This window comes from Dama dama, chromosome 6, assembly GCF_033118175.1.
Source record: "Dama dama isolate Ldn47 chromosome 6, ASM3311817v1, whole genome shotgun sequence".
Taxonomy (NCBI): domain Eukaryota; kingdom Metazoa; phylum Chordata; class Mammalia; order Artiodactyla; family Cervidae; genus Dama; species Dama dama.
This window is the reverse complement of record NC_083686.1, coordinates 32,444,387-32,466,597: the sequence shown is the minus strand read 5'-3', so window position 1 is coordinate 32,466,597 and position 22,211 is coordinate 32,444,387. Positions and strand designations below refer to the sequence as shown.

At 37.9% G+C, this 22,211-nt stretch overlaps 1 protein-coding gene across 1 annotated transcript in view; it reads right to left on the bottom strand.

Annotated features, from left to right (window-relative positions):
* The window catches only part of TMPRSS11A (transmembrane serine protease 11A), a 57,933-nt gene that overhangs the window by 18,863 nt on the left and 16,859 nt on the right, over nt 1–22,211 (bottom strand). The window contains exons 3-4 of the mRNA XM_061145581.1: nt 21,419–21,537; nt 804–871 (exon numbers count right to left, since the gene is read on the bottom strand). Coding sequence (XP_061001564.1) covers nt 804–871; nt 21,419–21,537 — 187 coding nt within the window. The remainder of the gene's footprint in view (nt 1–803; nt 872–21,418; nt 21,538–22,211) is intronic.

The window sequence follows — 22,211 nt, the reverse complement described above, 5'->3', positions numbered from 1 at the left end:
CTCTCCTAGATGTATTATAAAATGTATCAAATTTATATCGTAAAATCCTTCTGGAGGTACCTAGTTATGGTAAAGGTGTAAGAAACTTGGAGTCATTCTACCAATAGGGCATTAGACTATTGATAAGAAAACTGATGATTATTTCCTTCAAATATATCCATCTGAATATTCTCATTTTTTTAAAAGAAGATGAGTCACACAGGCCCATAGGTTTGTATCTATTACATACATGTTCTGCTATGAACTTTCCAAATAAGACAACTGAAACCTCTGAGCAATTTCTCAGCCTGTATGAGTCTCCTCCTCCACCACCACAAATGGAAATTTATTTCAAAATTTATTTCAAGTTTATTTATTTGTGTTTGGGCATGCCTCCTGTCACTAGGGGTTCAATCCAGGAAAGACTTGTGACCCCATTTTGTAGTCAACTTTGGCTCCTTAATATTTTTGAAATGACATATATATTGAAAGAATACAATTTGGTGCATGCAGTGACATGCTGCTGGGTTTTCTCAAGGCCCTGGTTTCTGGCAGTCCCAGGCCTTACCATCACTTGATGGGATTTGATTCCTGTTCTGTCACTTGGGGAATTTTGAACATTTCACTTAATCTCCCAGAGTCTCAGTTTTTGCATTTACAAAATGGTGGTCACCTCTATATCTTGAGACTGTTGTTGCAATCATATTAATAAGAAATCCTGGCCAAAAGCCAGTCTTGTAGAGGCAACAGTGTATAAAGGTTCCTGTGTCCTGTGCTTTTGGTCACTCTAGACCATGAAGTCACCTTTGCCCAAGCATACATACGTCAGTTTCACTACTTGGTTCTTGATGTAATGCTTGTTCAAGGCCGAATCTATAAATGTCTCATCCACCTGTTATTACAATAAAAAGAAACTATGTGTTAATAAGATATTTTATAATAAGAACACACCACTGATTAAATGTTAAAGCAATATAAAAATGTTTAGCATGAGTAATATCATTATTTAAACCAGTGGTTCTTAAATCTAACAATGCAACAGAATCATTTGCAGGAAAAAAAAAAAGACTTAAAGATGCTGGAGTGTCTCTGCCAGAGTTTTGGTTATAGATGACCCCGAGGAAACTTAAAGGCATTAGTAGTTGTAAAAATCTTCCAGGTGACTCTAATATGCTGATGCAGGTATTTGGGGTAGACATTATGTTCCTAAAACTCCATAGAAAGTGAAGCAGAATGATGCAGAGCAGAGATGGGATCTAGAGGGAGTCCTTGAGAGGGGGTGAAGAGAACCCTGGCTTAGTACTGGGTTTGCAGCCAACCTATTGTGCTACTCATGAACTGGGTGACTGTGGAAAAGTTACTGAGTCAATTTGAGCCTCAATATCCTAACATCTAAAACAAAGATATTGATATGCTACTCATAGGATTGTAAAAATTAAAAACATATAAAATGCTGGGTATATTTTGGTAGTAGCCTGTCAGTGGATCAGGTTAACCCCCATCCTGGCATTGCAGGTCTCAGATTTCTTTGCAGGTCTTTGGCTGCAGGGAAGAAGTATTAGAGATTTAGGAAAGAGCCAATGATTTTTTAATTGTTGTTGACTGTGAGCCCTAGTAGAGTGGGCAAGGGAGGAAGAAAGGGTAAGGTGGTCTTGCAGGTTTAGGTCAAAGTTGTGTTATTCAGTTTAAGTCAATGGGGAAGTAGAAGGAAAGCTACTGTTTTGGGTTTATTTGAGCAGAATTTTAATCACCTGCTGAAGCATCATATTAGAACTGGACATGGAAAAACTGACTGGTTCAAAATTGGGAAGGAAGATGTAAAGGCTGAATATTGTCACCCTACTTATCTAACTTATATGCATAGTACATTATGCAAAATGCCAGGCTAGATGAATCAAAAGCTGGAATCAAGATTGTTGGGAGAAATATCAGCAACCTCAGATATGCAGGTGACACCACTCTAATGGCAGAAAATGAAGAGGAACTAAAGAGTCTCTTGATGAGAGTGAAAGAGGAGAGTGAAACAGATCCTTTAAAACTCAACATTCAAAAAACTAAGATCATTGCATCCAGTTCCATCACTTCCATGGCAAATAGAAGGGAAAAAAGTGGAAGCAGTGACAGATTTTATTTTCTTGGGCTCCAAAATCACTGCAGACTGTGACTGTAGCCATGAAATTAAAAGATGTTTGCTCCTTGGAAGATAAGCCATGACAAACGCAGATAGCATATTAAAAAGGAGCGACATCACTTTGCTGACAAAGGTCCATACAGTGAAACCTATGGTTTTTCTAGTAGTCATGCGCAGATGTGAGAGTTGGTTCATACGAAGGTTGAGCACCAAAGAATTGATGCTTTTGAATGGTGGTGCTGCAGGAGACTTTTGAGAGTCCCTTGTACTGCAGAGATCAAACCAGACAATCCTAAAGGAAGTCAACCTTGAATATTCATTGGAAGGACTAACGATGAAGCTGAAGCTCCAATACTTTGGCTACTTGATATGAAGCACCAAGTCATTGGAAAAGACCCTCATGCTGGACAGATTGAAGGCAAAAGAAAGGGGCGACAGAGGATGAGGTGGTTAGATCTATCGCTGACTCACGGACATAAATTTCAGCAAACTCTGGGAGTTGGTGGAGGACAGAGGAGCCTGGCGAGCTACAGTCCATAGAGTTGCAAACAATAGGACACTACTTAGCAACTGAACAACAATGATGCTGTGACTTATCACATGTAGATTTTGGCTTCCAGTATCCCCTAGTGACCAGTGTCATCTGAATTCAGTCACTGCTTTTCATATTTGATTGATGAGCCGACTGTGAAAAAACTATGTCCTAAATCCTTAAGGAGGAGACAGGAAAAGTTTAACTCTTAATGAAAATAAAAAGAAGATGGTTTCAGATATCAAGGAACAAGTTATGACTTAGCACTATCAGGCATTCATAAAAAGTTTAATTAGGAAACAAAATATACATGATCTCCCTTACTCCTTATAATAACTATGAAATAAGAATAGTTTTGATTCTTATTTCATTTGAAGACAGAACTGATACTTGGAGACATTGTGTGAATTTCCCTAGCATCATGTGGATTAATAACTGGAACTTAAATGTAGGTTTCTGTCTTTACATTCATCTCTTATCAATCACACAACCTCCTTGTTATATATAATGTACATTTTACTTCAATTTCTATCAAAGAACATATGACAATAAGTTATAGCATAAACAGTTGATTGACTTAAAGTGTAAAACTTGTAAAGATATATTTGGTAATATATTTTTTACACTTTCCATCCAAGGCAGTATTTAGAAAACAGAGAAATTGCTTATATCCAGAATATATACTTATTTGACTTTAGATAAGAAAAGTTTAAATGGGCTGAAGAAATGTGGGGTTCATATGTTAGAAATGAAATTGTTTGGTAAGATATGTTTTTGTAAGAGCGATATTATTTTAATCATTTCTCTTGTGGTATTCAGAGCCAGTCCTGTTACTCAATATTTGGGGGAAATACAAAAGAAAAGAAAAGGCTAACCAAAATAAAAGGGGAGAAAAGTGACCAATATTAAAAGGAATAAAAGTTAATTTCTTTAGGCATTTAAAGAAGTCTGGTTTGTAGTTATCCTCTGAAATTCTACCCACAGTAAATCCCTTGGCTGTTTGTGACTTGTTGGTAAAAGTATTGGATTAAGTTTTTGACTCCAGATGACATCATTCATCTGGCAAAGTGCCCGCTGAGAAGAATATCCAGCCCCAGCATCCATTCCATCTATGAATAGTTCAGGTGTCTGAGAAGGCAAGTGATAAAAGAATAACACAGGAAGAATCTAGGTAGAAGTAACTTTTGTAATCACAGAAATATAGAAGTTTCTTCTCTATAGTTCAAATTCCAGGACCTGTCCCTGTAAAGTCTCACTGGTTGGATCTGGGGTGAAGTCCAGAATCTTAAGCGATCCATATAGCCTGGTCTGGTGTGAAGTCCAAAATCTTAAGGTGATCTATGTAGCCAGGAAAACAGTTTGAGAAATACTGGGGCACAGAGACTGGCTAAAAAGTTCCTATGCCAAAGGAATTTAAAACAGGGGAAATCAGAGAAAACATGAATGTAAACTTTATTGCTGAATAGAGTTTATATATGAACCTGCTTTCTAGAGACCCCCTAAAGATGTTTCCCTGGCAGATTAAGGCCTCTTTCATCAAATAATCTGCCAACACTTTGGCATTCTAATTCTGAATTCTCAGAAGTTTCAAAGGACACTTTTTTTTTTAAAGCTGTGTGCCAGCTTGTTATGAATTTATAATTTGCATAACAATAGGTTTAGTGATTTATAAATCTATCTTGCTCCCTTTTTGGGGACATTTGCAGAGTTTTGTAATTGGAGTTAGTCTCCTAACATTGAACAGAAGACCCTCTTTCAGGGTACTACCTCTTTATGTTTGATGATTTTGAAATACTGGAAGTTGAACTGAGATTAAGAGGGCAATTGAAGGTTAGTTGTGTGTTTAATGAAAGAGTTAGGGAGAGGCTTTCAGCTCAAACAGACACACCCAGCCATTGAGCTCTCATTCCCAAACTAACTCTGTTCACACATGTAGCCTATCTTTCATTTTAGATGCTTTCACCATCTGCCACTGAACCCCCTGCCACCCATCGCCACCACCATCATCTTTCATGCCTGGGAGCACTTTCTCAGGCATGGCTCTTGTTTCCCTGCATGCTTGCCTTTCTCAGACTGTTCCTTTGGTCTGTGGCTCCCTCTCTCATCCTGCTAGCTCTGCTTTTCTCAATCTTCTTCAAGGTCTATTTCAGCTAAGACCTACTTCGGGTTAATTCCTTAAACCTCAAAGTAACCTTTCTTTTTCCTCCCTTAATTGTTCTTATCCCTATTATGTCTTTTACTCCTTAATATAGTTGCTTATGCAAATACATTATCTCCTCTGAAGGTGAAAGTCGCTCAATCGTGTCCAGCTCTTTCGACCTCAAGGACTATACGGTCCACGGAACTCTCTAGGCCAGAATATTGGAATGGGTAGCCTTTCCCATCTCTAGAAGATCTTCCCAATCCAGGGATCGAACCCAGGTCTCCTGCTTGCAGGTGAATTTTTTACCAGCTGAGCCACAAGGGAAGCCCTCTACTAAACTGCAAACTCTCTATGGATAGGGACAATCAGTCTTTTCATAGTCTACAATATGTAGGAGTGCAGCATGGCAAAAAGCCATGAATCAATAAAAAAAAGTGAGAATTTATTAGAAAGCCTTGCATTTACCTTGCATTTGGATCACACCTGGTGGCTCAGTGGTAAAGAATCTGCCTGCAAAGCAGGTGAATCTGTGGATGCGGATTCAATCCCTGGGTTGAAAAGATCCTCTGGAGAAGGAAATGGCAACCCACTCCAGTATTCTTGCCTGGAAAATTCCATGGACAGAGGAGTCTGGTGGGCTACAGTCCATGGGGGTCACAAAAGAGTCAGACATGACTTAGCAACTAAACAACAGTATTGCTTGCATTTATTTACCAGGAAGTTTTTATTAGTATTTTTAATGAGATTTAGCCAGATCGAGATCAATACTCCTAGAGAAAAAATAAAACTGCCCATGAATATTTGAGGAGAATTTTTTCTCCTAGTTGACTTTTTCAGTAATTTGATTCCTGACGTGTACAAGCAACGGGTAATGATTACCCCTCTCCAAAGCAGTCTATATTCTTTCCCTTTAAAAATAAGGATGATAATCTTGATAGTCCTTATTGAAACCCTTTAAGGTTGCTAAGCTATCTATATAAAATCCAGACTTTTTCAAAATCCAAGATTTAAGAAACTGTGAATAATTATCCTAAGCCTGCATGGAACATGGCCAACTTGAGCACTGGTGGTGCTCACAGTATTTTAGAGACTTATTGATCTCTTGATCTCTTTAGCCCTCAAGGAACTAGAAAAAGAACAAACTAATCCCAAGGATAGCAGAAGGAAAAAAGTAACAAAAATCAGAACAGAAATCAATAAAATAAAGATCATAAAAACAATAGAAAAGATCAGCAAAACTAAGCTGTGTTTTTGTTTTTGTTTTTTTTGTGGACACAACATAGATCAGTTTTATTCATCGCATGTTAATGAAGTATTTTCCGAGAGAGTACATGTTTTTAGTAGAAGTGCACTCTGACAAGACATCCAACCAGCACTGAATAATTAATGACCTATGCAGCATCTCAGACTTCCCTGGTGGCTCAGATGGTGAAGCGTCTGCCTACAAAGTGGGAGACCCGGGTTCAGTCCCTGGGTCAGGGAAGATCTCCTGGAGAAGGAAATGGCAACCCACTCCAGTATTCTTGCCTGAAAAACCCCATGGACGGAAGAGCCTGGTAGGCTATACTCCATGGGGTCACAAAGAGTCGGAAATGAGAGGCAGCATCTCACAGGAAACTTAAAAGTTTTAATTTAAAATAAAACACTATCCTTAGAAAACATTTTTTCTTCCTAAAGGTATATTGCCTTAGTTGGAGAGGTTGATGCTCAGTCAACTTCAGAACCGAGGGTTTCTTTTTTTTTTAATTTATTTATTTTAGTTGGAGGCTAATTACTTTACAATATTATAGTGGTTTTTGCCATACAGATATGAATCAGCCATGGGTGTACATGTGTTCCCCATCCTGATCCCCCCTCCCACCTCCCTCCCTATCCCATCCCTCTGGGTCATCCCAGTGCACCAGCCCTGAGCACTTGTCTCATGCATCGAACCTGGACTGGAGATCTGTTTCATATATGACAATATACATGTTTCAATGCTATTCTCTCAGAGCATCCCACCCTCGCCTTTTCCCATGGAGTCCAAAAGACTGTTCTATACATCTGTGTCTCTTTTGCTGTCTCACATATAGGGTTATCGTTACCATCTTTTTAAATTCCATATATATCTGTTAGTATACTGTATTGGTGTTTTTCTTTCTGGCTTACTTCACTCTGTATAATAGGCTCCAGTTTAATCCACCTTATTAGAATGGATTCAAATGTATTCTTTTTAATGGCTGAGTAATATTCCATTGTATATATGTACCACAGCTTTCTTATGCATTTGTCTTAAGCTGTGTTTTTGAAAGGATAAATAGAGATGAAAAACTTTAGTGAGAATATCTAAAAGAGAGAAGGCACAAAGAAAATGAGAAATGAAAGAGCAGAAGTTATAACACAGAAATACAAAGGATCATAAAGACAGTTCAGTTCAGTCTTTCAGTTGTGTCCAACTCTTTGTGACCCCATGGACTGCAGCACACCAGGCTTCCTTGTCCATCACCAACTCCCGGAGCTTACTCAAACTGATGTCTAGTGAGCTGGTGATGCCATCCAACTATCTCATGCTCTGTTGTCCCCTTCTCCTCCCACCTTCAATCTTTCCCAGCATCAAGGTCTTTTCAAATGAGTCAGTTCTTTGCATCAGGTAGTGCAAAGAATTGGAAAGAATTACAAAATATTGGAGTTTCAGCTTCAGCCTCAATCCTTCCCATGAATATTCAGGACTGATTTCCTTTAGGATGGACTGGTGGGATCTCCTTGCAGTCCAAGGGACTCTCAAGAGTCTTCTCCAACACCACAGTTCAAAAGCATCAATTCTTCAGTGCTCAGCTTTTTTTATAGTCCAATTCTCACATCCATACATGACTACTGGAAAAGCCATAGCTTTGACTAGATGGACCTTTGTTGGCAAAGTAATGTCTCTGCTTTGTAATATGCTATCTAGGTTGGTCATAGCTTTTCTTCAAAGGAGCAAGCGTCTTTTAATTTCATGGCTGAAGTCACCACCTGCCGTAATTTTGGAGCCCCCCAAAATAAAGTCTGTCACTGTTTCCATTTTTTTCCCCATCTATTTGCCATGAAGTGATCTGACTGGATGCCATGATCTTAGTTTTCTGAATGTTGAGTTTTAAGCCAACTTCTCACTCTCCTCTTTCACTTTCATCAAGAGGCTCTTTAGTTCTTTACTTTCTGCCATAAGGGTGGTGTCATCTGCATATCTGAGGTTATTGATATTTTTCTCAGCAATCTTGATTCTAGCTTGTGCTTCATCCAGCTTGGCATTTCGCATGATGTACTCTGCGTACAAGTTAAATAAGCAGAGTCACAATATACAGTCTTGATGTACTCCTTTCCCAATTTGGAACCAGTCTGTTGTTCCATGTCCAGTTCTAACTGTTGCTTTTTGACCTGCATACAGATTTTTCAGGAGGCAGGTCAGGTGGTCCGGTATTCCATCTCTTTAAGAATTTTCCACTGTGAACAGTTATACACCAGCAAATTGGATACTCTAGAAGAAATGGATACATTCCTCGAAAAATACAATGAAGAATTGTATTTTTAATCATGTGATTGTATTTTAATCATGAAGAAATAAAAAATCTGAGACCAATGATGTGTAAGGAGATAAAGCAGTAATAAAAAAGGAAAAGCCTTTTTCTTAAAAGGAAAATCCAGGACCTGATGGTTTCACTGGTGAATTTTACCAATCATTTAAATAAGAATTGATGACATTCCTTCTCAAACTCTTCCACAAAATCAGAGAAGAAGGAACACTCCTAAACTCAATTTGAGTGACCAGCCTTACCTTGATATCAAAGCCAGTAAGGATACTATGAGAAAAGAAAACTACAAATATTCCTGGTGCAAAAATTCTCAGTGATGTATTAAATGCAATTCAACAGCATAATGGGAGAATAATACACCATAATTAAGTGAGACTTATCTCTGAGAAAAATTGATTAAACAGCCAATCCTAAGGGAAAGAAACCTTGAATACTCATTGAAGGACTGATGGTGAAGCCGAAGCTCCAGTACTTTTGCCACCTGATGTGAACAACCGATTCACTGGAAAAGACTCTGGTGCTGGGAAAGATAGAAAGCAAAAGGAGAAGAGAGTGGCAGAGGATGAGATGGTTGCATAGCATCTTCGATTCAATGGACGTGAACTTGGGTGAACTCCAGAAGATGGTGAGAGATAAGGAAGCCTGTCATACTGTAGTCTATGGGGTCACAAAGAGTTGGACATGACTTAGTGACTTAACAGCAACAATCTCTGGGATGTAAGTTGGTTCAACATATGCAAAACAATAAATGTGATGCAACACATCAATAGGATGAAAGGTGAAAATCATATGATCATCTCAATAGATGCAGAAAAAGCATTTGAAAAAATACAAGGTTTTTTTTAAGATAAAAACACTAAACAAGTCACATGTAAAGGGACGTAACACAATAAAAGTCATGTATGACAAAGGCACAATTTACACCAAACTCAACCACAAAAGATTGAAAAATTTCCCTCTATGATCAGGAGCTAGACAAGAAGGGTGCCCACTCTCACTACTCTTATTCACTGAGGTACTAGGAGTTCTAGCAGAGGAAACAGGCAAGAAAGATAACAAAAGCATCAAAACCAGAAAAGAAGAAGTAGAATTGCCTTATTTGCAGATAATATAATTTTACATAGAAAATCTTAAAGATGCCACCGAAAAGCTGTTGGAACTAGTCAATGAATTCCACAAAGTTGCGTACATAGCAATGGAGAAATCAAACATATAGAATTCACCTGTAGAAATCAGTTTTGTTTTTATACACTAACAACAGAATATCTGAAGAATAAATAAAACAGTCTCATTCATAATAGTATCAAAAACAATAAAATACCTTGGGATAAATTTAACCAAGGAGGTGAAAGATCTTAACACTAAAACTGCAAGACTTTGGTGAAAGGAACCCTTGCACACTCTTTTTGGGAATGTAAATTGATATAGCCACTCTGGAAAAAAGCATGGACATTCCTCAAAAAATTAAAAATAAACTACCATATGAGCCAGCAATCCTCAGTTCAGTTCAGTTCAGTTGCTCAGTCATGTCTGACTCTGCGACCCCATGAACCGCAGCATGCCAGGCCTCCCTGTCCGTCACCAACTCCCGGAGTTTACACAAACTCATGTCCATTGAGTCGGTGATGCCATCCAACCATCTCATCCTCTGTTGTCCCCTTCTCCTCCTGCCCTCAATCTTTCCCAGCATCAGGGTCTTTTCAAATGAGTCAATTCTTCACATCAGGTGGCCAAAGTATTAGAGTTTCAGCTTCAACATCAGTCCTTCCAATGAACACCCAGGACTGATCTCCTTTAGGATGGACTGGTTGGATCAACTTCTGGGTATACATTCAAAGGAAATTAAAACAGGATCTCAAAGAGATATTTGCACTCCTATGTTCCTCACAACATTATTTACAATAGCTAAGATATGGAAACAGCCTAAGTGTTCATGAAAAAATAAATGGTTAAAGATATAGCTGACCCTTGAAAAATGTTGGGGCTAGGGGTGCTCAACCTCTGTGCAATTGAAAGTCCCCATAAAACAAATAGTTCACCCTACATATCCACAGTCCCCATATAAATGTTTTCTCTCTACTCATGGCTTGGCATCTATGGATTCCACCAACTATGGTTGAATCATGTAATCCTATTGAATTTGCTAATGAAAAAAAATCTGCATATAAGTGGGCCCTTGCAAATCAAACCTGCATTGTTCAAAGGTTAGCTGTACATTCTATAGCCATGAGAAAGAATGAAATTCTGCCATTTATAACAACATGGATGGATTTTAAGGGCATTATGCTATGTGAAATAAGTCAAACAAAGACAAATACTTTACTATGTTACTTACATGTGGAATCTAAAAAGTTGAACTCATAGAAACAGGTAGCAGAACGGTAGTTACCAAGGCTAGAGGATGGGGAAAATGGGGAAATATTGATTAGAGTACAAGCTTCTGGTTATAAAATGAATATGCTCTGGGGTCTCATGTACATTGTAGTGATTATACATAACAATATTGTGTTATATATCTGAAAGCTGCTAGGAGAGTATATCTTAAATGTTCTCACCCAAAAAAAGGAAATGATAATTATGTGATATTATGGAGATGTTACAGTGGTAATCATTTTGCAATGTAAGTGTATCATATCATCAAATTTCACATCTTAAACTTACACAACGTTATATGTCAATTATATCTTAATAAAGATGAAAAAATTGATACAAGAAAATGAAGAAACTAAAGATGAAGACATCTTTATATAATTAGTAATGTAATCCCAATGTGTTGGCTGGGTAAAAGTGATCTAATACAACACATCGATTTATAATATATATGGATTTAAAAGTTAATGGGAGAAGAACTGATGTAGAACTGAACTTTCTATTATAGTTGACTCCCTTCCTGACAAGTAGTAAAATTTAGTGGACAGAGCACATGTTGGAGTTAACCTATACGCTCCAAATCTCACCTTCATGATTTACAAACTGTGGACTTTAACTTCAGGAGCTTAATTCTCTTATCTATAAAGTGTGAATAACAGTGACTCCTTTGCAATGTTTTATTGAAGATCAGATATGAAATATACAATTACCTGTTTTCTTTCAGAATTCAAATTAAACACACTGAAGGCAGAGGTTGTGATACACATTTTCCTCTATTAGTCATTCCTAATCTTCAATTACAAAATGAAGGTGAGTTTGAGCTCCCAAGTAAGAGTTCAGTTACATTCTTCATCCAATTTTTCTGAACCTCTGAACACAAAGCTTTTGTTGTTGTTCTTGTTCTTGTTTTTAAATACTCGCTGCTTATTTTCTTCTCTAGGCTTGCAAGTTCAATCACTCCTCTCCGAACAGGACCATAACCCTACACCAGGCATTGGGCCTCTTATTCCTATTACCTTATGCAACTCCAAACTTTAGATAGTCTAATACCTTTGCTAAATTTTTTACTTTGACCTGGTTGCCTTTTCTCAAGAGGAGAGCATCCTGCTTCAGAGAGCCAAGTCTCTCACTGGTTCTTCAAATCCTTTATAGAGTGTTCCTAATCTATGTTATCTCCTTATATCACTTTGTTTCCAAGTTCTTTGTCTCTACAACTCTAGACACATAATCTCAAGGATAGTTTGAGGATCATTTCAGGCCCTGTTTCTGGTGTTCCTGGGCACAAAGAAGATAAAATTTATAACTACTTTGGGTACAGGAGGCATGTGGGTTTTTTTTTTTTTTTTTTTTTGAGACAACCCTAAGAAAGTTTCTAACTGTTACCATTGTCAATTCAGAAGGTGGGCACATAGTTGACCCTTGAACAACGTGGGGAGGTAGGGCAAAAATATGCATGTAGCTCATAGTTGGTCCTCTGTATCCCTGGTTCTGCATCTGTGAATTCAACCAACCACTATATATATGCAGCACTATAGCTTGTATTTATTTAAAAAATCTGCATATAAGTGGGCCTGTGCAGTTCAAACCCATGTTGTTCAAGGGTCAAGTGTAATTGAAAGAGAAAAATATAACACGAATAATTACTTGATTTCTGGTGTTTTGTGGGATGGTAGATAGGAAATAAAATCATGCAGATGATTCTTAAAGATGACAAAAATTTATTAAGAAAATGTAATATCAAATCCTAACTACATTGCTTACTATATGAATGATCTTGGGTAAATTAACTTTGATACCTTGATTTTTCTCATCTATAAAACTGTGATAATAATTGTACTTACTTCATAAGTTTGTTTTTGAGGATTAACTAAAATAATACAGATACAGTGGTTAAGGTGCTAAGATAATTGAGAGCTTGGCATTCAACACATTAACTAATGTTATTGTTAGAATATTACAAGTTTTTGATTTTCACATTTGTAATGATGCTGTACTTTAAATCCCAAAGAAAGGCAATGCCAAAGAATGCTCATACTACCACACATTGCACTCATCTCACACGCTAGTAAAGTGATGCTCAAAATTCTCCAAGCCAGGCTTCAGCAATACACGAACCATGAACTTCCAGATGTTCAAGCTGGTTTTCGAAAAGGCAGAGGAACCAGAGATCAAATTACCGACATCTGCTGGATCATTGAAAAAGCAAGAGAGTCCCAGAAAAACATATATTTCTGCTTTATTGACTATGCCAAAGCCTTTGACTGTGTGGATCACAATAAACTGTGGAAAATTTGAAAGAGATGGGAATACCAGACCACCTGACCTGCCTCTTGAGAAACCTATATGCAGGTTAGGAAGCAACAGTTAGAACTGGACATGGAATAACAGATGGTTCCAAATAGGAAAAGGAGCATGTCAAGGCTGTATATTGTCACTCTGCTTGTTTAACTTATACGCAGAGCACATCATGAGAAATGCTGGGCTGGGAGAAGCACAAGCTGGAATCAAGATTGCCGGGAGAAATATCAATAACCTCAGATATGCAGATGATACCACCCTTATGGCAGAAAGTGAAGAGGAACTAAAGAGCCTCTTGATGAAAGTGAAAGAGGAGAGTGAAAAAGTTGGCTTAAAGCTCAACATTCAGAAAACTAAGATCACGGCATCTGGTCCTATCACTTCATGGGACATAGATGGGGATACAGTGGAAACAGTGGCTGACTTTATTCTTTTGGGCTCCAAAATCACTGCAGATGGTGATTGCAGCCATGAAATTAAAAGACGCTTACTCCTTGAAAGGAAAGTTATGACCAACCTAGATAGCATATTAAAAAGCAGAGACATCACTTTGCCAACAAAGGTTTGTCTAATCAAGGCTATGGTTTTTCCAGTGGTCATGTATGGATGTGAGAGTTGGACTGTGAAGAAAGCTGAGCGCTGAAAAATTGATGCTTTTGAACTGTGGTGTTGGAGAAGACTCTTGAGAGTCCCTTGGACTGCAAGGAGATCCAGCCAGTCCATCCTAAAGGAGATCAGTCCTGGGTGTTCATTGGAAGGACTGATGCTGAAGCTGAAACTCCAATACTTTGGCTACTTGATGTGAAGGGTTGACTCATTGGAAAAGACCCTGATGCTGGGAGGGATTGGGGGCAGGAGGAGAAGGGGACAACAGAGGATGAGATGGCTGGATGGCATCACTGACTTGATGGATGTGAGTTTGGGTAGGCTCCGGGAGTTGGTGATGGACAGGGAGGCCTGGCTTGCTGTGATTCATGGGGTCGCAAAGAGTCGGACATGACTGAGCAACTGAACTGAACTGACTTGATACTTTAAAAATATTTCTGAAATATATTTCTTCAAATGAAATGCTCCCTTAGTGATCCTACTCAAATTTATAATAATAATGAAAAGACCTACCTATTTGGGAATATCACAGTGTCTGGTTACTGGAGTCTTTTCTGAAGAATAATACGAAAGATGAGATATGTCCTTGCTACTATCTAGTAACTGGAATGGATTTTAGTAAAATCTGAGCATGAACTCATTTCAGTTTTGCATCTCCATTTCCATTAAAATCAGTAAATCCCCAATTATGAGGCAGAACAAGATCTACAACCTGTCTTTCTTGTCTGTCTAATTAGCCCTCACATAGATCAGAGAGAAGAATCTGGTTTATTCATTGGGAGTTAGCAACAATACACAGGGGTGGCTCCAGATGAGGCCTGAACACTTCCTGGAATTCTCCTAAAGGTAAATTCATGGGGAGTGGAGGGAAAGGGACACCATCTAACTTAAACAGGGCTAAAATAATACACAGCCTTTCTTGATCATTGAACTCTAGTTGATCCTCTTTGAAGTTCTTCTGCACTTATTACCCTCAATATACAAGTTAGTCCTTAATTATATCATGTCATGCTGTTCAGTTTAGTGTGTGTTACTATTATCACTCCAAAGAGATGGAAAGGAGTTTGAAGAGGTGGATTGTGTTTCCTTTTCTGTAAGACTCAGGGGCTAAGAATTGTCATGAACTGAATAATCATATATTTCATAGATTGTTTAGTTAGTTACATTGGGAAAACTGGCTTATGACGTGGGTTCCTACCTAACATCACATTCAAAGATAGACTTAAGATGCATTTAAAAACCTTCTGTAAAGGGTAAAAGTATAAGTTTAATAGAATGAAAGTATGGTAAAATAATTTTATGACTTAAAAAGAGGAAATACATTCTTTTAAAAACTTTAAAGATACAACCATAAGGCAGACAAAACTGGTAAATATGATTACTTAAAAATTATGGACTTCTGTTTTATGAAGGACAATATGGCTCAAATTAATAAAAAATGGAATGGATAAGTGCAATATCTACTACAAAAAACTGTTCCAAATTTACAAAACATAAGAAAATCTTGCTTTGCAAGATTTTAATAATCTAATAAAACAGCTATAATAGAAAAATAGGCAAACAATAAGAACAGTTTTAAAAGTGTATTTACTTTTAAATGGAGGACAATTGGTCTACAATGTTTTGCTGGTTTCTGCCACACATCAGCATGAATCAGCCATAGGTATACATATGTCCTCTCCCTCCTGGACCTCCCTCCCATCTCCCACTCCAACCCACCTTTCTATGTTGTCACAGAGAACCAGGCGTAGCTCCCTGCTCGTTAGCAACTCCCCACTAGCTATCTGTTTTCCACATGGTAATGTATGTATTTCAGTGCTACTCTCTCAATTCGTCCCATCTTCTCTTTCCCCTGCTGTGTCCATAAGTCTGTTCTTAATATATGAGTCCCTATTCCTGCCCTGTGAATAGGTTTATCAGTGCCATCTTCTAGATGCCATATATCTGTATGAATATATGATATTTGTCTGTCTCTTTCTGAGTAACTTCACTCTGTATAACCAGCTCCAGGTTCATCCACCTTACTAGAACTGACTCAAATTCGAAGAACTGGCAGTTTTTAGAAATGGAAGTCCGAAAGGCTGACAAGTATATGGCCGTGATACACAATTGAAACATACAATAGAAAAGTGCAAATTAAACTATGAATAAGATACACTTTTAATGCCTATTACACTGGAAGTAATTAGAAAGCCAAATGTTACCAAGTGTTGACAAAGATAAGGGGACATAGGAATACTCATGCACTACAGATGGGAGTGCACCCTAGTTCAGCCATTTTGAAGAGCAATCCAGCATCAATTAGTCAGATTAAGTGTATGCACACCCAATGAGCCAGTAATTATGCTTCCAGAAGAACTGGAATGGATCCATAAAGGGATAAGTAGGAGGATGTTTAGTTCAGTCTTTCTTGAGATGATGGACAAGAGATCAGTATTGCAGATATACACTTGTTGTTTAGTTGCTAAGTCATGTCTGACTTTTTTGCAACCCCATGGACTATATATAGCCCACCAGGTTTCAATGTCCATGGAATTTTTTCCCAGGCAAGAATACTGGAATAGGTTGCCATTTCCTTCTTCAGAGGATCTTCCTGACTCAAAGATTGAACCCACATTTCCTGCATTGTGGATTTTAGTGACTGTAATTATAGAGTTAGGATTCCAAAGAAAACAAGGTTTTATTGTTGTTGTTGTTTAGTCACTAAGTCATGTCTGATTCTTTGCAATCCCATTGACTGTAGCCTGCCAGGCTCCTTTGTCCATGGGATTTACCAGACAAAATACTGGAGTGGATTACCATTTCCTTCTCCAAGATATACACTATAACTCATTATATAGGAGTTAAAAGAAATGATTTAAATGTACGTTTATCAATATGGATAGAGTTTAAAAAAAAGTTTAAAAAAGTATTAAACAAAAATGATGCAATTGTCAAATATTTGCTTCCTGCCCAATTCACAGAAGCCCCCTTGTGGTTCAGATGGTAAAGAGTTCTGCCTGCAATGCAGAAGACCAGGGTTTGATCCCTAGGTTGGCAAGATCCCCTGGAGAAGGAAATGGCAACTCCAGTAACCTTGCCTGGAAAATCCCATGGATGGAGGAGCCTGGCAGGTACAGTCTATGGAGTCACAAAGAGTCAGACTTGACTGAGCGACTTCACTTTCATTTTTCAATTCATATGTTGAAGTTCTAACCCACAATGTGAAGGTCTTAGAAGGTGGGGCCAGTAAGTGAGATTGGAGAAAAGATGGCAGAATAGAATGATGTGAGTTCACCTTCTCTCACAAAAACACCAAAATCACAACTAACTGCTGAATAACCATCCACAAAAAGAGTAGAATCTACCAGAAAAAAATATTCTACATGCAAAGACAAAGAAAATATATCACAAGATGCTAGAAAGAGCACATTTACTACATAATCAAACCCCATATTGGCTGGGTAGGCTTCTCACAAACTAGAAAATAATTACATTGCAGAAGTTGTCCAATAGGAATGAGAGTTCTGAGCCCCATGTTATGCTCTGGGGGTCTAGCATTGAGAAGTGGAGGCCCCAGAGCATTTATCTTTGAAGGCCAGCAGGGCTTGTGTGCAGGGGCTCTGCAGGACTTGAGGAAATAGAGATTCTACTCTGGGACAGCGGACACAAATTTCCATATGAACTGGGAGCGAGGGCAAAGCAGTGACTCCATAGGAGCCCATAGATTTACTTGTAAGTCTTACAGAGTCTTCTGGGGAGCCAAGTATCAGGTGTGGCCCATTGGCAGGGCAAGGACTTTGATGATGGAGGCCCTAGGGAATATTCCTTGGTGTGTGCTCCCAAGGATTGACATTTTTGCATGGAGACCTGGCCCCACCCAACAGCCTGTAGACTCCAGTGCTGGAATACTTTAGACCAAACAACCAACAGGGTGGGATCACAGCCCCACCCATCAACAGACGGGCTTCCTAAAGCTTTCCAGAACCCACAGCCACATCTAAAGATTGACAGTAATACAGTTACGGTGGGGGACTTTTACACCCCACTTACATCAGTGGACAGATCATCCAGGCTGAAAATCAATAAGGAAGCACGGGTCTTAAATGATGCATTAGGACAAATAGACTTAAATGATGTGTATAGAGGATTCCGTCTGAAAACAACAGAATACACATGCTTCTCAGGTGCACATGGAACATTCTCCAGGATAAATCACATGCTGGGTCACAAGACAAGCCTTGGTAAATTTAAGAAGATTGAAATCACATCAAGCTTCATTTCCAACCACAACAGTATGAGATTAGAAATAGATCATGGCAACCCACTCCAGTATTCTTACCTGGAGAATCCCATGGACAGAGGAGCCTGGTGGGCTATGGTTCATAGTGTCGCAAAGAGTCAGACATGACTGAAGTGACTTAGCATACACATAAGCAAAAAACTAAAAATTACAAACACATGGAGGCTAAACAATATGTTACTAAACATATTGGGGAAGTTCAATACAATATTATCTCAGGAAATAAGAAGAATCTCAAACAACCTAATCCTACACCAAGGCAACTGGAGAAAGAAGAATAAGCAAAACCCAAAGTCAGTAGAAGGAAAGAAATCATAAAAATCAGAGTAGAAATAAATTAAATAGAGAAGAAGAAAAGAACAGAAAAGATCAATGAAACTAAAAGTTTGTCCTTTGAAAAGACAGAAGTAACTGATAAACCTTTAGCCAAACTTATCAAGACAAAAAAGGAAAGGGTTTAAATCAATAAAATTAGAAATATAAAAGAAGTTACAGAGACACAGAAATACAAAGGATCATAAAGAGACTACTACAAGCAACTATAGGCCAATAAAATGGACAACCTAGGAGAAATGGACAAATACTGAGAAAGGTACAGTCTTCTAAGACTAAGCCAGAAAGAAAAAGAAAATATGAACAGACTAATCACAAGTACTGATATTGAAACTATGATTAAAAAACTCCCAACAAACAAAGTTCAGGACCAGATGACTTCACAGATGAATTTTATCAAATGTTTAGAGAAGATTTAACACTTATTCTTCTGAAACTATTCCAAAATTTGCAGAGGAATGAATACTCCCAAACTCATTCTTTGAGACTGGCATCACCCTGATACCAGAACCAAAGATATATTTAAAAAAAAAAAAGAAAATTACAAACTATTATCACTGATGAATATAGATACAGAAATCCTCAACAAAATACTAGCAAACTGAATCTAAGAATATATTAAAAGGATCATATACCATGATCTCATGCAGCCATGAAATTAAAAGACTTGCTCCTTGGAAGAAAAGCTATGACCAACCTAGATAGCATATTAAAAAAACAAAAAACAAAAAATCTCTCCATATAGTGGGCTTTTTTTTTTTTTTTTTTTTTTGGGAAAAAAAAATCCTTTCCAAATAGTGGGCATAGAGGGAACTTAACATAATAAAGACCATGTACAGGAGGTAGCTTTCTCTCTGGTGACTCAGTAAAGAATCAGCCTGCAATGCAGAAAACCAGGATTCGATCCCTGGGTCAGGAAGATCCCCTGGAGAAGGGAATGGCAACCCACTCCAGTATTCTTGCCTGGAGAATTCCATGAACAGAGGAGCCTGGTGGGCTACAGTCCATGGGGTCACATAGAGTTGGACCCGACTGAGCAACTAAGACTTTCATAGGAGGTGGGGCCTTTGGGAGGTGATTAGGTCATGAGTCGGATTAGTGCCTTGTAAAAGATATCCCAGAGACCTCTAGCCTCCCTGCTGTCTGCCATGTATGGATACACCAAGGAGTCTGAAGTCTGCAATCTGCAAGATAGTCCTTTCCAGGACCCGAGCGTGTGAGCGTGCTGACTTCAGTCTTCTAGCCTCCATTATTGTGAGAAATAAATTTCTGGTGTTTGTAAGCCACTCAAGCTATGGTGCTTTTTAATAGCAGTCCAAACTGACTAAAACAAGGAATCTGTAACACAATAAATTAAAAGCATGAGCTACACACAAAACAAAAACTGTACTTTTGTAAGAATTATTACAAACAAAAGAATATATGTGAAATATATTATGGTTTCCTGCAAGGGTAGGTGAATGAGAATAAAGGAGAAGAAATAAATAGTAGCAACTAGAGAAGGAGGGCTTCCTGACAATACAGGAGACGCAGGAGACATGAGTTCAACCTTGAGGTTGGGAAGATCATCTGGGAGAGGAAATGGCCACCCCCTCCCATATTCTTGCCTGGAAAACCCCATGGACAGAGGAACCTGGAGGGCCACAGTCCATGGGGCTGCAGAGTCAGACTTGATTGAACACACACGCAAACTCAAAAAAAAAAAAAAAAAAAAACACCAAAAATCAAGTAGAGAAGGGACTTGCATGCTCTCATGATTATCACCTGTTTATCACATGATTATCTCATGTTATCACCTAACAACCTTTGTATCTCAAGTTCTTTCACATCTACAAATGTATGCTTTACTGAAGTTTCGAAGTCCACTTTCTAACACTTATAGGTGAACCTCTATAAGTGCATTTGTTTCACTTTCTTTGAAAAGATCCACTGCATTCCTCTCCATTTACTTCAGTAGAAACAATGTCAGCCTAAAGCAACACCAGCAATGTTGGCTGTAAAACATAAAACAAATTTAAAATTTTCCTGATAAATTGTAACTATCTCTCAATGTTCAAAGAAATTACGTGTCTTTTTATCTAACATTAATTAATTATTAGTACTTTCACATTGAGGAGGTTTTGTGGAGTCACACAGGGTCAGAAGAAGAAAAGGGGTACTGGGGTATATAACCAAGTTTTTTTCTGGCATTCCTCAAGAAATGATTGCTAAAGCTAATTTTTAAGGTACTCTGAATATAGAAGAATGGAGGGTATATATCAATCTATAAATGTAATTTTTGATTTGGGGGAATGAGACTGCAAGACAGAACATATATGAATAATTTAATGAGAATTGAAAATATAACTTATAAACTCCATCAATAATATTACTGTAAATATGTTGCAACTGGGTATCCACATGGACAAAGATCAAATAGTGATGAGAAAGAAAGGAAATGTCTTGAATAAAAAAAGATTCTTTGACTAAAACAAATCAACATACTTGACATTTCCACTCTTTTAAAATAACTCTATGCTCTGTGGCTCCTTGTCAAGGAAGTTAACTTGACCTTAGTTTTTGAGTGAGGGTTCACACACATCATGAGCAGAGCTATTATACAAAATGAGGTTCCTTTTGGGGGGATGTAGGGCTGTCCTGTATTTCAATTTTAACAAAGTTGTTGGCATTATACTGAATACTGAAATTTCAGTATTTCACAATGTCTATGATTTCTATCTTAATTAGCATGTTTATGAGATAACATAAACATTTATAATCCTCTTTTCTTTTTTCATTCTTAAAAAATAGTTTAAATCTTAAAATGTGGTCTAAGAAAAGCATATGGTTTTACATATAACCACTTCTGGTATGATTAAGCTTTTCATTTGGGTAATATTGTGGTAGAATGGAGGAGTGATGGACTGGGATACTTTGGCTTCTGTTCTCTCACTTTTAAGTGAGGTGGTTGAGTTCTATAAAGAGTGATTTATCAGAATCACCCATTTGCCAGATTGTAGATTCCCTTAGCCCCCTCTCCCCACCCATCCATCCCATCAGACACTGACTCAGAAGGTCTGGAGTGGGGCCCTGGAATCTGCAAGATGATTATGGTGCAAGTGGTCTTAAAATCATGCTTTAAGAAATAGTAGGGGAAACAGCTAACAAAAATTCCTTCCACCTGCATTATTTTATGATAGAATTTTATCTGACTTACCAGGTTTTCACTAATCTCCCGTAATTCCATAAACTGATATTGGCTATTTGGTCCAGAATTACGGTTGACTCGTAGATCTGAAATTTTAAAAGTGGCATGATAATACTCCATTTTCTCGTCTGTGATGAAAAGAAAAGTTGTGAAATTAAGTGGTTTTGAGGATAGATTTTGGGATCTAAGGCCCAACTACGATGAAATCTTGAATATATACCTGAGATTTTACTTTAGTATAATATTAAATACAATAAAATAATGATTAATGCTCTATGTTATTAATAGTTGTTGTTGTTCAATCACCAGGTTCAAGATTGGCATCACCTTCATTTTACATATGAAGAAAGTGAAGCAAGAGACATTGAATAACTTGCTCTGAGCTATGCAACTAGTGAGTGGCTATCCAAGTTTAAACCCAGACATGTGTAGCTTTAGAGGTGGCATATTTAATTACTATATTGCTTCTTGCTGAGGTGAAATGTATACCACCTTATACCCTACTGAAAGTAGAGGTAAATGAGTATTTTTGTAAATTTTGATCTGTAATGGAAGACCAAGGGACACTAAGAAAGATGTGAAAAGAAAGGCAGGGAAAAGATGGTCTGAGGCTGCAGGTGAGAAGAGTATGTAATAGGAATGAATCAATCAGATCTCTGCTTGTCCCTCAGGAAAGGTAAGAAAACTTTGGCTCCTGAGGAATGTGGTAATCTTAGGAGTATGGTACCAGTGGGCAAGCAACCTGCAGAGTTCAAGACAGAGAATGGAGAACCACAGAGCTACTCTCTCCTTAGGGAGCCAT